The sequence below is a fragment of the Buceros rhinoceros genome, unplaced genomic scaffold (assembly GCF_000710305.1).
Source record: "Buceros rhinoceros silvestris isolate BGI_N320 unplaced genomic scaffold, ASM71030v1 scaffold4005, whole genome shotgun sequence".
NCBI classification, from domain to species: domain Eukaryota; kingdom Metazoa; phylum Chordata; class Aves; order Bucerotiformes; family Bucerotidae; genus Buceros; species Buceros rhinoceros.
The window spans coordinates 36,447-49,806 of NW_010410992.1; the positions used below are offsets into that span (position 1 = coordinate 36,447).

General features: G+C 45.0%; 1 protein-coding gene across 1 annotated transcript in view; it reads right to left on the reverse strand.

The window, feature by feature from the left end:
• GMCL1 (germ cell-less, spermatogenesis associated 1) overlaps nt 1–13,192 on the reverse strand; it is a 17,462-nt gene extending 4,270 nt beyond the window's left edge. The window contains exons 1-9 of the mRNA XM_010135798.1: nt 13,043–13,192; nt 10,197–10,293; nt 9,229–9,326; nt 8,646–8,758; nt 7,866–7,931; nt 7,633–7,717; nt 7,318–7,408; nt 6,724–6,864; nt 2,464–2,533 (exon numbers count right to left, since the gene is read on the reverse strand). Coding sequence (XP_010134100.1) covers nt 2,464–2,533; nt 6,724–6,864; nt 7,318–7,408; nt 7,633–7,717; nt 7,866–7,931; nt 8,646–8,758; nt 9,229–9,326; nt 10,197–10,293; nt 13,043–13,192 — 911 coding nt within the window. The remainder of the gene's footprint in view (nt 1–2,463; nt 2,534–6,723; nt 6,865–7,317; nt 7,409–7,632; nt 7,718–7,865; nt 7,932–8,645; nt 8,759–9,228; nt 9,327–10,196; nt 10,294–13,042) is intronic.
• Between the last annotated feature and the right edge of the window lie 168 nt (nt 13,193–13,360).

Here is a 13,360-nt window from a genome sequence, read left to right on the forward strand (position 1 = left end):
TCTCACCATTAAAGACAGACCTTGGCAGCGAGCGACAGAACAGGAGATTCGACATGGCTGCTGCTAAGTAAAACTCCCTCTGCTCGAGATAGTCAGTATTAGCTGTCTTAAAAAAGCAAAATAAAAGGGAAAACTAGACAAGCGGGAAGAATGGGGAAAAATATTGTGCCAAAATTGTTGGCACTGTGGCTGAGCAGGAAAGCAGCTCATTTTAAAGCCGGTGTGATCCCCACCACCTTCATTTCACTCCGTATGAGAGCATGCTCCTCCAGAAGCAGCTGGATCCGATGGGTGACAGTTAAAACACTCCCATCATACCACAGAGAACTACCAACAGACATCACAGATAAGCAAATACACAGTCTTGTCTTGGGCAAAGACTGTGATGACTGTTCATGCTCCCTGCCACATGAACCGTGGTTCCCACAGAGCTGGAAGGGAATGCACGATCATCTGCTACTAGACACAGCAGTGACAGCGTGACGAGAAAAGCCTTCCCGAGACAACGCCAGCATCACAAAGGAGCCGTGACCACCCGGCACGGATCTTTAGTTGCTGAAACACAAGACGTGTCCAGGTGGTGAAGGACAGAGGTTAGCGGGGACCTGGCAGTGCTGGGGGAATGGGTGGACTCAAGGAGCTCAAAGGGCTTTTCCAGCCAAAATAATTGTGTGAAATGATGAGACTCACAATTACGTGCTTTACCATTTTCTGAAGCGCTGCTATTGATGAAGAGAACCACCTCCTCAAAATCTTTCGACTATTCTTAAGACCAAAGTCAGAGTTTTGGGGATTTTTTACATGGTAACATCAAAAGGAAGCAATTAAGGAAATATTTCCTATACAACACACAATTAACCCACAGAGGCTGCTGCCAGAGCGGCTAAAGCAAAAGCTGTTTCAAACAGAACCGTACGTCTTCCAGAACAGGTCTGTCCGTGCTTGGCTGTTCAGTAACGATCCAGCCAAAACCTTCAGCTGGAAAATCCTGAACTACTGAAAAACAAAATCACTGAACAGAATTACTTCTGTTCCAACTCACACCAGGGGAACTCCTCGTTGCTGGAGCAGCACACCGAGAGAACGCTCCCTCGTCACTTGAGGGGAAGGTGGGTGATTTGTAACTCGGCTGCTGAACACTGCCACAGGCTGCGCGGCTTTGGGTCAAACCAGGACAGCGGTTCTCCTGCCTTCAGACCGCAAGGGAGGAGCGCAGCCTACCCACTGCAATCGAACATGATCATCCTCAACAGCAAACGCTGGCCTAACAGAACTGATGCAAATTAAGAAGTTGGTTTGTAGGTGTTTGAAAGCTGAGAAATGTTTTGCAGCTTTCTGGCCTGGCAGTCAGTCCCCACACAGCACACCATGAACCGGGAGAGAAGATAAAGGCAGGAACAACTCCCCCTGTCACACTTTGCCATAGCTCTGGTATTCAGGAGGCGAAGGGACCTGGCTCAATGCAACGTGGCAAAAAGCTCGTGAAGGAGGAGAAATGATCTGTGATCACACACATACACGTAACACACGTTACGTGCCTCACTGTCCAAGCCAGCACCGCTGACAACCCTCACAAGGCACAGGCTCAAGAAACCCGACGCGTTACAGAGACCAGTCAGGGTGTTACACACAGGTGTTTGAAAGGGCCCAGAAACACGGGACTGTCAGGGAATTTCCTCGATGGCAATGCAATGCCAGCACAGCACGTGGGCTGGGAAGGAGAAAAATGGGGATCTAAAACAGGAGCATTAGGGAGAGAACAGGGTCTGAGCAGCAGAGACAGGTGCGCATGCTGCTGGAAAAGCAGGAGGTGCTGGCAGTGGAGAGCTATTGACACGAACACTGTGGCGGGGAAGAGCTGTGAAAGCAGAAGGGACGGAGGGGAGCAGGCGGCGGGATGCCAAGTCCCGCTTGCTGGGTGCTGGGCCCTCACTCGCTGCCTGGGAGCTGGGACAGGAGAGGCAGTACGAAGGTTAGCATGGAGGTACCCCTGCATTAAGCAAAAGCTGACAGATTGCCTCTACACCCATCCGGCCAGTTCCACCGCACCACTGCCTCCTGCCCACCCAGCCCGGGCAGGAGGAGGCAGGACAGAAAAGGCGCCTTCTCCATCTGCTGGTCTCTTCCTCAAGTTGTCCTTAAAATGGAAGGCCGACAAATTACTCTTTAGTAGCCTCGACACATATTTCAAGGCAAAGTAGCGGTGAGAAGCATTAACCAATATAAAACAAAATACAGAATGTCCCTCCCCAGCATTTACTTTGGTCTCATCATACAAATTTCCCCGAGTTCTGCTGTGTAAAGGCCAGGACATTGGCCAGCCCAAGGGGACAGACAGAGAGCACCAGAGTTTAAGACCACTGAGTATGCTTCCCCCCGCTCAAAGTTAATCACGTCAGAATTTATGAGAGCAAGGTTTCTCATTTAAAAAAAGAAATAAAGGAAAGCCTGTAATATACCTACCCAATATCATTGTCTTGTTCTGCTCTGAGCATGGCAAACCACTGCTGTTTGTAAACAGAGGACAGCCATTCTAAAATTAAAAAAAAATAAATGAGCTTGGTGGTGTCTTTGGAGCTGGGAATGGGGATGTTCACAAACATTTGAAATGCAGAAATAAAATTACATTGAAATAAAAAGGTTACACTTATTAACTGCGCACCCTAAGCAAATCCACCGCCTAGTAACGCACTTGTGTTGTTCATCTCCAGGCCTCGGCTACAGAAGCAGCGGTGTAGATAAAAATCAACAACCGACGCTCACTCAGGACTATGTTCATCTTATCATGCATTCGCGATCGCCAGAAGTGATGCAACTCCACACATTTTCTTGGCACACCAAGTTCTGTTAAGTCAAGGAGCTTGTTAGCAAGCTCTTGGGAGAAGATGCTGTTTGCTGAACCCCCAGCAGAATTCTACGCAAGCTAAACAAGAAAACAGAATCAAAGGAGAGAGGAAACGGTGCCTTAGCATGGATGTGGTGAAAAACAAACAGAAATTGTTCCCTACCAGTAATACACATAAATCACGTCTTCCTCTGAGAACACCATAAAGATTTTTATCGGCCATACGATAATTTAACGGTTGCAACCAAGGGACAAAACAGAACAATTACTAGCAGCTCGTCAGTCAGGGGCACAGGAGGGGCCAGAGGCTCCTGAGAGCACAGTATGCGAGTCCCAGCGCCCAGGGGCACGTACACAAGGTCGAGTATGAGAACAGACTCTGCGGAGGGAAGGACTAGGATGACAGGAACAGCGAGAACCACTGTCACCAGGAAAACAAAACACGTACTTGGTGGAGATGATAGAAGGGAGAAGCAGTGAGACCATAGTGCTGAGATCAACTGAGAAGTCCCAGATTAAAAAATTAAACAGCCCTGGAGATAGGATTCAGACTGCGATAGGAGCTAAATGGGCATCAACCCAAGTACACCAGAAGTATAGCAATGATTTAAGGAAAACTACGCAGGGAAGGACAAGAATGGGTTTGCTAGAAGGGGAAAAAAAAAAAAAAATCAGGAGATAAAGCATCTTCTTTTTTTCTTTTCTTTCATAGGCCACATTCCAACTGTAGCTGAACAATGAACCCTTTGCTTAGACAGACGTGGTGTATTTCTGTCTCCTTTTCCATGCGAACAAGAACAGACTTTCTGTTGTGCCAACTAATACAATATTTCAGTTTTCTCCTGCAGGTCCTACGCACATACAAAAATTAATGACATCATCTCCTCCAACTCTTCGTTTCCTTCTTTACCTCCCTGAGAACAATTTCACCTGGAATCATCAGAAAGGCTCACACTACCATACAATCTACTTTGCAGAATCTCTCGGGTAGGACGTGACCCCCTGAAACGCTGAGTGCTGGCAGCCAACAGCCCATTCAGACACACAACACCAGTATTTATCTCGGCCTCCTCCTAAATGACCAACAGAAGCTTCCGATTTTAACACAGCTTTTGGCTATAAACTGGTATCAACAAGACAACAAGGGCTATCAGGTACTTAACAGCACTTCACTCCACATACATTATGTCCTTCTTCCTTCCCCACTCTTCCAGTTCTCTTGGATTTCAAGCTTTTTATCTATTTTTTAATTAACGATCAGTGGTAGAGGGTAAAGAATGCTTTTCCCATGCGAAGCACACACTCAAGGCTGTCATCACACCACCTTCCCTGCTGTACGACCAAGCCCACCTCAGCGTTTATCACAGCTTACGCGCTGCTTAACTACCAAAGAGTAAACTAATGCCTCGTGAACTACACAAAGACACATTCTTCAAAAAGCAGAAGCAAATCAGCCTCAAAGATGCAATTAATCTTGTAATAATTTAAGAAACGTTCTTCCTCTGACATGGGTAGATAGAAGGCTTCTGGGTTTGAGTACGGACACAAAACTTATCCACTGAAGAGCACCAAGAAAAGGCTTCCCGTCACAGTGACAACAGCAGCGACAGTAAGAGAAGGAAATCAAGTGCAGTACTGGCAAATATCTGGTTTGCAACACCTGATTCATGTGCTGACAAAGCCACTTCATAAGGAAATAATCCACGGTTCCACATTTCTTCTGGGTCATGATGAAACTAAGAATCTAGAGGGTCATTCACCCAAAGTTATTGTACTTTTTATTACAGAATGAAGATGCCTTTGCACCTTGATTATCATCTGTACCAACATCCATCTAAACTAAAATGGATTATATTTACTTTCTACATCACTTAAACATATAAAATATCCCACATCAAAGATCAGATCCGTTCTTCCGGGATTTTTATGTACCATATAAAATGTCATGACTTGCTCAAGGTCAGAAACTGCCCCATCTACTGGACACCACAGACCAGACCCTTCGGCACCAGGCTCTGCAATGCGCTGCCTCCACCTGCTGTTCGGAGAACACTGGGAAATGGGCACTTGGAGCCCGCGATAACCCAGATCCTTCGTACCTCTCTTGTCAGAACTAGTCCGGAAGACAATCCATCTATAAAGGTATTAATTTAAACCAGAGTCAGCACGTGTAAGCAGCAGTAAGTGTTACTTTCACTCAAGAGACTGCCAGATTTCTAGCGAGGAAGGACTCTACCCCCTCCTCACAGGGAGTCACAATTCAGCTCCTGACAGCTGCGTTCTTCCAACATTCCAAAAAGTAAGAAAAAGGCGCTCAAGGTTATTCAGACATTCAGCTATAAAGGGCAAGTAAACCATTATTTCTGGCAGAGACAGGACAGAGCAGCACAAAACAGACAAGCTGAGTGAAGCGACGCTCCCTACGCCACCTCAATGGCAAGGCAAGTCTCTTAAAAGCATCTCTCAGTTTGATAGGGCTGGCACCCTAACAAGTCTCTTTGGATATTACATCATCGTTGTGTTGACAGCTACGGCAGCGTGGAGGAAAAAGTCAGTGTGAGATGACAAAAATCAGTTTAACTTTAGAGGAAGACAGGAGCGTAGCTCAAAGATAGGTTAAATATCTACATCTGACTAGAGTCCAAAGTGACCCCCAGGGCTACGAGTATGGAGAGATGATAAGAACACAGATGTCAAGAAGTAAGAGTGATAAACAGCTCAATAAAAGCAGTCTGAACTGACATCTGGCAATTACACCTCTAAATAGACACCACGGAATGGGTAGTCATAGTGCAGACAAATATAAAAAAAAAAAATCAAAGCAGTGTACATGAGGGCTTGGAAAAAAACCTGTCAGAGTTCAATGCAAAATTCAGTGCTAAGATTCAGCTATAATGAAGGAACACTGAATAGGGTGAAAGAGGAGCAAGGACACCAGGAGCCGGATTCAAAAGCAGAGCATGAGAAGTTCAAATACTGATAGAAGGAGCCCAACTAGCTCTGGGAAAGGAGGAAAATAAAAATAATGAAGTGGAAAAAGAAGGAGGGGCAGGTGTTTCCCATGAAAAAAAGATAGGAATGATAGCAGAAAACATTTTCAGGTGAGTCCCCAACTTGAGACTCATTTGCAGTCTTATTTATCTGTTGGCTGCCAGGTTTACGCAGCTTTCAAGCAGAGAACAAAGCTTGTCTGTGAGCAGCAGGATGAAAACAGGGCTTTTTATTTTCCAGTGATAAAGTCAGGTCAGTAGCAGTCATCTATAATAACATCCAATGGCATTTCACTCCATGGGCTTCAAAAAGCACCAGGACCTGGGATGAGGAGTATTTTGAGTCAAAATGCAAATAAAAGGACAAGAGAGAACACTTAAGTACCTCATCTCCTCCAAATCACCTGAAATATTCGTTAGTAGGTAACACTTATCTTCGAAGAGGGGAGAAGAGTTCACAGCACCTTGTGCTTTTGCTTTTCATTTTCAGGTATTATTCCAAATCCTGTCAAATCTACCCAGGTCTTTCTAAAAAGATCATGGCTAGAAAGCAGCTGAGTCCCAGCAAGTTTTGATCTCTCAAAAGTAAAAGGTTTTTTGCATGTCTGGGTCATTCAAACACTGAAAGTGTGCTGTGTATTGATTACAGACTATCTGATAACCTGACTGATCAACACCACGCCTATCACACCCACGTGGGGGTCTTTTAGGACTTTTATGCATGTAAATTTAATATTCAACTTCTGTTGAATCTTCAGCCACAATTCAGACATTGGAGACAAACATGTGAGCAGTAAGACCAGTAAACACACTGGGATCTTCCCAGTCAGCCTGGGCAGGACAGGCTGGGAAAGGCACCCAGAACTGCTCAGCTGAGGGCTCACTCACCAGAGGGTAGCAGGGCATCTCTCTCAATAATTCTGGCTGATGCCAAGTCACTGATGATGTACTGCAGCCTCAAGTGCGTGAACACCGGCAGGAACGCGGTCCCCTGCTCCGATTCCAGGAACGCGATGTCATCCTCAAAATCTGCAGGACAGAACACCTCTATTACCTTTAATCCCCTAAGTATATTCCAGACCCGATTTCTATTTGAGATTCAACTTATTGGTCAATAGTTATTCTGGGCGGGTGAATCACCTTTTGCAGCCACAGTTATGAAATTACACTCAAATCCCAGCAGCAGAAATGTTGGACTGAACTTTTCCTCTTTTGAAATACACCACAAAAGCTCATCCTAACTGAGCCACAGCAAAAGCAAAGCAAAAATAGTGACCACATCTGCCCACTTGAAAACGTGTGGATGGAACAGTGAAAAAACCTGAGCTCACTTCAAAACCACATGGACAAAACTGTGAAAAAGCTGTTGATGTTGAGAACGTGATGTCGGGGACTGCTGGCAGAGGTGAGCCCGCCCAGCCCATCGTATCTTACTCCTAACCCGCACCCTCGCCAAGCCGAGACCATGCCGGGTCCTCCTACCTTTCCTACGCTTGGCAAACCAGGCATCAGCTTCGGTTAGGAGCTGTTTCAGGGACCCGTTCCAGGAAGGCACTAGCTGAAGGAACATCCACTAGGTAAAAGAAACCAACTCTAGTGAGTTAATTGAAGACTTTTTTGAACAAGTGGTACCTGCATTATTAAAGGAACACTTTCATAATCCCTACAAAGGTTCTGATACTGCATTAAATACTTCCAGTAAACACCCAAAAGGCTAAAATTCTCATTGCGTGGCAAATCAACTACTACTCAGGAGTTGAACTTCACGGAGCCCCCGCCAGCCCCTGTGCTAAGTACCTTTTTGAGAGCAGTGTACACGTCCATTTCCACTTGCATTACGAACAGGTTAGAGGAGCTGATGAGCTGTTTCATGAGGTTTATGCTGTGAAAAGAAACAAAATAAATCGCAAGAGTTCTGTGAGACAGCGTAGACAAAAGCAAGAAAGCCAGCACCAGCCTTTGAAGCCACGTGCAATGAGCTATGTACTTTGGGAGAAACTGTCTTTCATCACCGGAAGTGAACGGAATACCTGAGTTCTTTGAAGAGTTCCACACTCTGGTGAGTCATCAGGTTATTCAAGAGCCATTCAAGGCACCTGGATTAAAACCGAGGCATTAGTACCTTATTTTTTAACTTATCTAAGTCAACATTCTTGCAACAGTTGCTCAGGCTCCCAGGCCTCATTATTTACCCCACGATGCTTTAACCCAAGGCACGAACGCATAAAAATAAGAAAAAGAGCTATTTCGAAAGCACAAAGTTTACCATCAAATCTTCTGAAACTTTTAAAGTCGCATTTACCTTCTCTCGGGTACACCGAGAGCTGATTCAAAGTTATCAATGCCAAAGAAGCTCCGAGAACACACTAATGCCCAGCAGAAGGAGCGTTGGCACCACCCTCCCAACTGTGTAATTAGCCCTCCTAATTAAGATATAGTTAAGCCTAACTCCTGAATATTAAAGCAGCTTTGTGATAAAGCAGGCAATGACCACTAGGACTATTTCACAGTGAAGACCAAAGATACTGTCTGCACCAACAGACTTAATTATGGACGTTAATTAATTACAATTAACAATTAATTATGGATATTAATTGATTAATTCACAGCACAGGCCAATCAATCCACCGTAATCTCCACCAATTTTAAGATAATTGATTATAGCAGAAACTCAAAACTCCACAGGAAGAGCGAAGCCCAAGTCAGAGCTTTAAAACCAAATAAAATTAACTGGGGCATTATTTTCCTCTCTGTAAATCCACACCTTTCATTAGCAATGTACCAAGCAGCCTGCAGAAAGCCACTCTTACTTTTTCTTCACGGAGTCTAACCCGTACGTCCCCGCTGAATTATAATAACCACACACGGTTTTTGCATTAATGGTTTCCTTCATTGTTTCACCACATTGCTGGATTAAGCCATCCTGCGGGGAGGAAAAAACCCACAAATATTCAGAGTTTCCAACAGGAAGTGTTAAAAAATTGCGCAGTTCATACAAACGTTTGTGCCTGAACAATTACCAAAGTGATGCGCGCTATGGTGACCTATGTGATGCTACCCAAAAAATCCAAACCAGCCAAAAGAGATTTTTCTGAAGAATATATCGTGTGAAAGAAAAGCTTCATGAATACCTTCAGGGTAGAACAAATGAGCTGTTAAACCACCTTTTAATCTACTTCTAGATATGATTCTCAAAGCAGCACTTAATATTACAAGTGGATCTTAGTCATGGCATTTTAGGGAAAAAACACGGCTTTAGGTTTGGGTTTTCCCTCCCGCTTAGTCTGAAGAGATGATTCATTTCTCTGGGTGAAACAGTACCGGCGTGTGTGCTATGGACCACTATCTATATCTGAAAAGGAAGCATACGAATACCGCGCATTTATTACTTACAAGCTGCAGCATGCAGGCTGCTGCTAAAAGTGCAACTACTCGGCTGGGTTTTATTAACACATCGTCTCTATAGAGCGAGCCAAAAGCCACCTGCAGAGCTGGAAAGAGCACAAGGGTCAGATCGAGACAGGCACTGAGCACAACCAAAGAATCCTTAAATACACGCAGACCTCGCGGGTCACACACTCTCGGGTCACACACTCTCTACAACCTCATCTGCTCTGGGTAAGGACTTGGGGTTTGCCAGCCCAAGCACCCACGGCAGCTGAAAACACCAACCATGGCATTAACCAGTAAAACACAGTCCTCTTCACTGAACAGTCATCTCCAACAGCCACCAAGTCACACCCTGGAGAAGCGTGGTGAGCAGGAAGGCTAGATACAACAAAGTTAAACCTCATGATCCTCCTCTGCAATCAAGCACTGGCATAACGTTGCTACTGCTGTGATGGTACCAGTGTCACAGAATCCCAGATCGGTTTGGGTTGAAGGGGACACTCAAAGCTCCCCCTCTGCAGGGAGCAGGGACATCTGCCCCCAGAGCAGCTTCCCCAGAGCCCCACGGGCCACCCTGACCTGGGATGGGGCCAGCGATGGGGCTGCCCCCACCTCCCGGGGCATCCTGCTCCCCTGCCCCCAGAGCAGCTTCCCCAGAGCCCCACGGGCCACCCTGACCTGGGATGGGGCCAGCGATGGGGCTGCCCCCACCTCTCGGGGCAGCCTGCTCCAGAGTCTCACCACCCTCAGGGACACAACTTCTTCCTTCTCCCTCATGTGAATCTCCCTATTTTAGTCCAAACTCTACTGGTGACCCGAGTTACTGAATGAGCACAGAACTCATTCTCTCAAGTTTCTTTATCAGTTTGAAAATGATTAATTAAAAATAGATATATTTTCAGTTCTTCTTGTCAGGTTCAACTTCACCTCTACCTTCAGATTTTATGTTAAAATAAAAGGCTCCCACTTACCTTCGACATCAATATTTTGGTCAGGAATCTCCAACTCTATGACGTTCATGCTCGATTCTTTCCAAGAACCACTGAACATACTGGAAAAGTAGCCTGACTATAGGAGGAAAGATGAGAGAAAAAAGAACTCAAGTAAGATATTTCCTTCCAACTAAAACTGTCAAAAGCAGCACGTGGAACGAAAAATTGTTAATATCTACCTTTACGCAAAACAAAATGTATTAAGGAACTTTCACAAGCTAAAACATTCTGACATACTCGAGAAAGAGCTAATTGTATTTGCTCTACTTTTGAGAGTGAAAATGTGTAGTGAAAATTTGGACTATGTGTCTGGAATCAGAGTAAAGAGCTTTAAAGGCCAGAAAAGCCACATAAGCTCTTTTCCTACAAACCACACCACCAACAGGGATATAATTAGTCCAAGAATTAAGTCCTTAATATTACAGGCAGACAACAAACCCTGCAGGCATTAGAGAATGCCAGTTTGGGTATTGGAGGGGGAAAAAAAAATTAAAAAGCATGCAAGACATACAAATTAATGTACAAGGTTGTAGTCTCATACCAAGGACACATACACATACACCATTTATGTAAATATACCTTTTATTATAAAGTGTAAGGCATATAAAACTAGAATTTGATAGGTTTCCATCCAAATGAAGGGAAATACACTGCTCTACTAGGATTCATGATTTTCCTTCTCAGCAGCAGATGTGCCCATTATGAGATGCTATCACTCACTGAAGTTTACCTGAGAGATCAAAAAAAAGGAGTCTATTTGTACAGCACCATATTCCCTGACCGCTTAACTCAGCATTTCAGCTCAGGGCAGCAAACAACATAAAACCCAATTCTGAGTTTATTTGATGGGGTAAATATCGCTGTACCTGCAGCGTATCCCCTAGCTACGCTGACATGCAACACGCTGCTCCCAGACCACAACCTTCCTCCTCTCGCTGGTCCCCAGGAGGCTCCCTGAGCTTTGCCATGCAGATCACCTCCTCGATTTCACGAGGATTTATCATGTCAGTAAACGGAAAAAGGAAATCCTCCACTTCTCAGATCTGCTGCTCACAGGCAGGGCAGCGCCTTATTGTCAGTCACCAAACTATGTGCAGGAACTTGAGGGAAATAGAAACGCTCGGACAGAGACAGTCTGCTCGGCAAGGCAGCAGAGGAGTCACAACTTCATTAATCATAATTCACAGAGAGTTGTTTTTAACCTCCAAAAATATTTTGCCTATAGTAACGTAATTCCAATGACGTGAACTGAAATACAGACCTGACCGACGAGAACAGTTAACTAACTGCAACGTTTCGTCCCACCTGAACCTCACGTGTACACGGAAGAAAACCACCATCTTCAGTCGCAGAATCGTTCAGCTTGGAAAAGACCTTTAAGACCACTGAGACCAACTGCTGGCTGTTAAAAAGCATCCCACAGACGTGGGTAAATATTCAGCTTCAGTCACCAACCCACAACGCGTTTTAAGGAGCAACTTCACAAATTTGAGAGGTACCGTCAACAGAACCACGATGATGATTAAAACCACCAACAGCCAACAACCACAAAACAGGTGCCCACCCCGTTTACGCTGCACAGTGTCAGTCTGTCCAACCCGCTGTGTCCCCTTTGGACACAGAGTCCAAAGTGAGCAGACAATTAAAGCTCTGTCTGCCCACTAGCCTCCCTGGTCACGCTGATGGCTGCGCCAGGCAGTCCTGGCCTACACAAAAACCACTTTCCTGCCCCCATTTTATACTCTTTAAAGGGTTCTAACACATGTGAAACAAAAAGCTTTTTCCTCCAAGGAAGCAATGACACTTCCCTCACTGTGGCCAACATACCTGCACCGCAATTACAGCATTAAGGCAACAACAAAACCTCAGATTTACTTCTACACCAGAGAACCTGCAATCCACCTGCTGAGCATCTCCCAGCGACACCTTCACCCCGTCACACGTAAAACCACTCTGAGATGGACCGCAGCTGTAGTGCCCGATGTTACTGTCTCTTCTCGCTTCAGATCAATTGCTCCAAGGTTAGATTCCCACTTTAGAGTTAAGGGCACAACTGAATTAGACGTTTCAAGACAAAACTAAGGTTCCTCCCCACTTCTGCCAGAGGAAAAGTACCACAGAGAACAGGCAGTGGAGACAACAGCACCTCGTCACTCCCAAAACATGGAAGTGACACAAAGAACTTCACCTCAATACAAACCCAAAATAAAATGCTTGTTGAAACAGCATCTTTTTTGCAGGTGCACACTACGATTTACTCCTTTTAGAGCTTCTGTGCACACCTTCCTCAGGCAGCAGCACGGAAATCTTCCTCCTTGAACAATTACAGAGACCCAGCTCCAGCAGTTTCACTGCAGGTTCCTCTCCCTGAGGCCCAGCAAAGCTGAACGGGGTTACACATGCTTTACAAACCCCTTTTGGAAGCGCTTTCTTTGCTCTGCAATAACTTTGACATTGCAGGAGACTCTCAGCCATTTGTTTAGCACACAGAGCATGTTCTCTGTTCTCCAGACTTCAAAGGACAATTTTCAGGACTGTTTTCACAAAGGATGTGCCAAAGTGAAGGCAAGTAGATTAAAAAAATTAAACAGCAAGAGACAGAGCTGAAGGAACTTCTCAAACACGAAGCTAGAGCTATGCTCCCTGCTGTCCCCTGTGCTGTCAAAGGCACCACTCGAGCTGTTTAACTGTTTGCATCCACACAGGGACAAGTGTGAAATATAAGGAAATGAAAAAAAAGAAAAAATCTCAAGTCCCACTTAACATTCACCAAATATTCTTTTATTAAACACGGTTTCTACTGCAGTAAGAAAGAAGCCACTTACCTGACACAAATATATCTTATGCAAGTTCCACTCTTCTCCCAGAGCACAAATTTTGATGTCACTGTTCTCCCCATTCAAAAACAGAGTCTGATAAATATACTTAGAAGTACTTTTCAATTTTTTCCTATACAAAAAGGCAAACAAATACATTCCTTCAAACTTTTTTGTTACAGAAGCAGCACTAAGTATAAAATACTCCATGGGTTTTTTTCTCTCCCCATAAGGGACTGTGCCCCCCAGGCCTTGCCCCGTTGCTCCCATGACTGCCCCGCTCACCTCCCCTCTCTTGGTTACTGCAGCTGCTGGTGGGACCGTTCC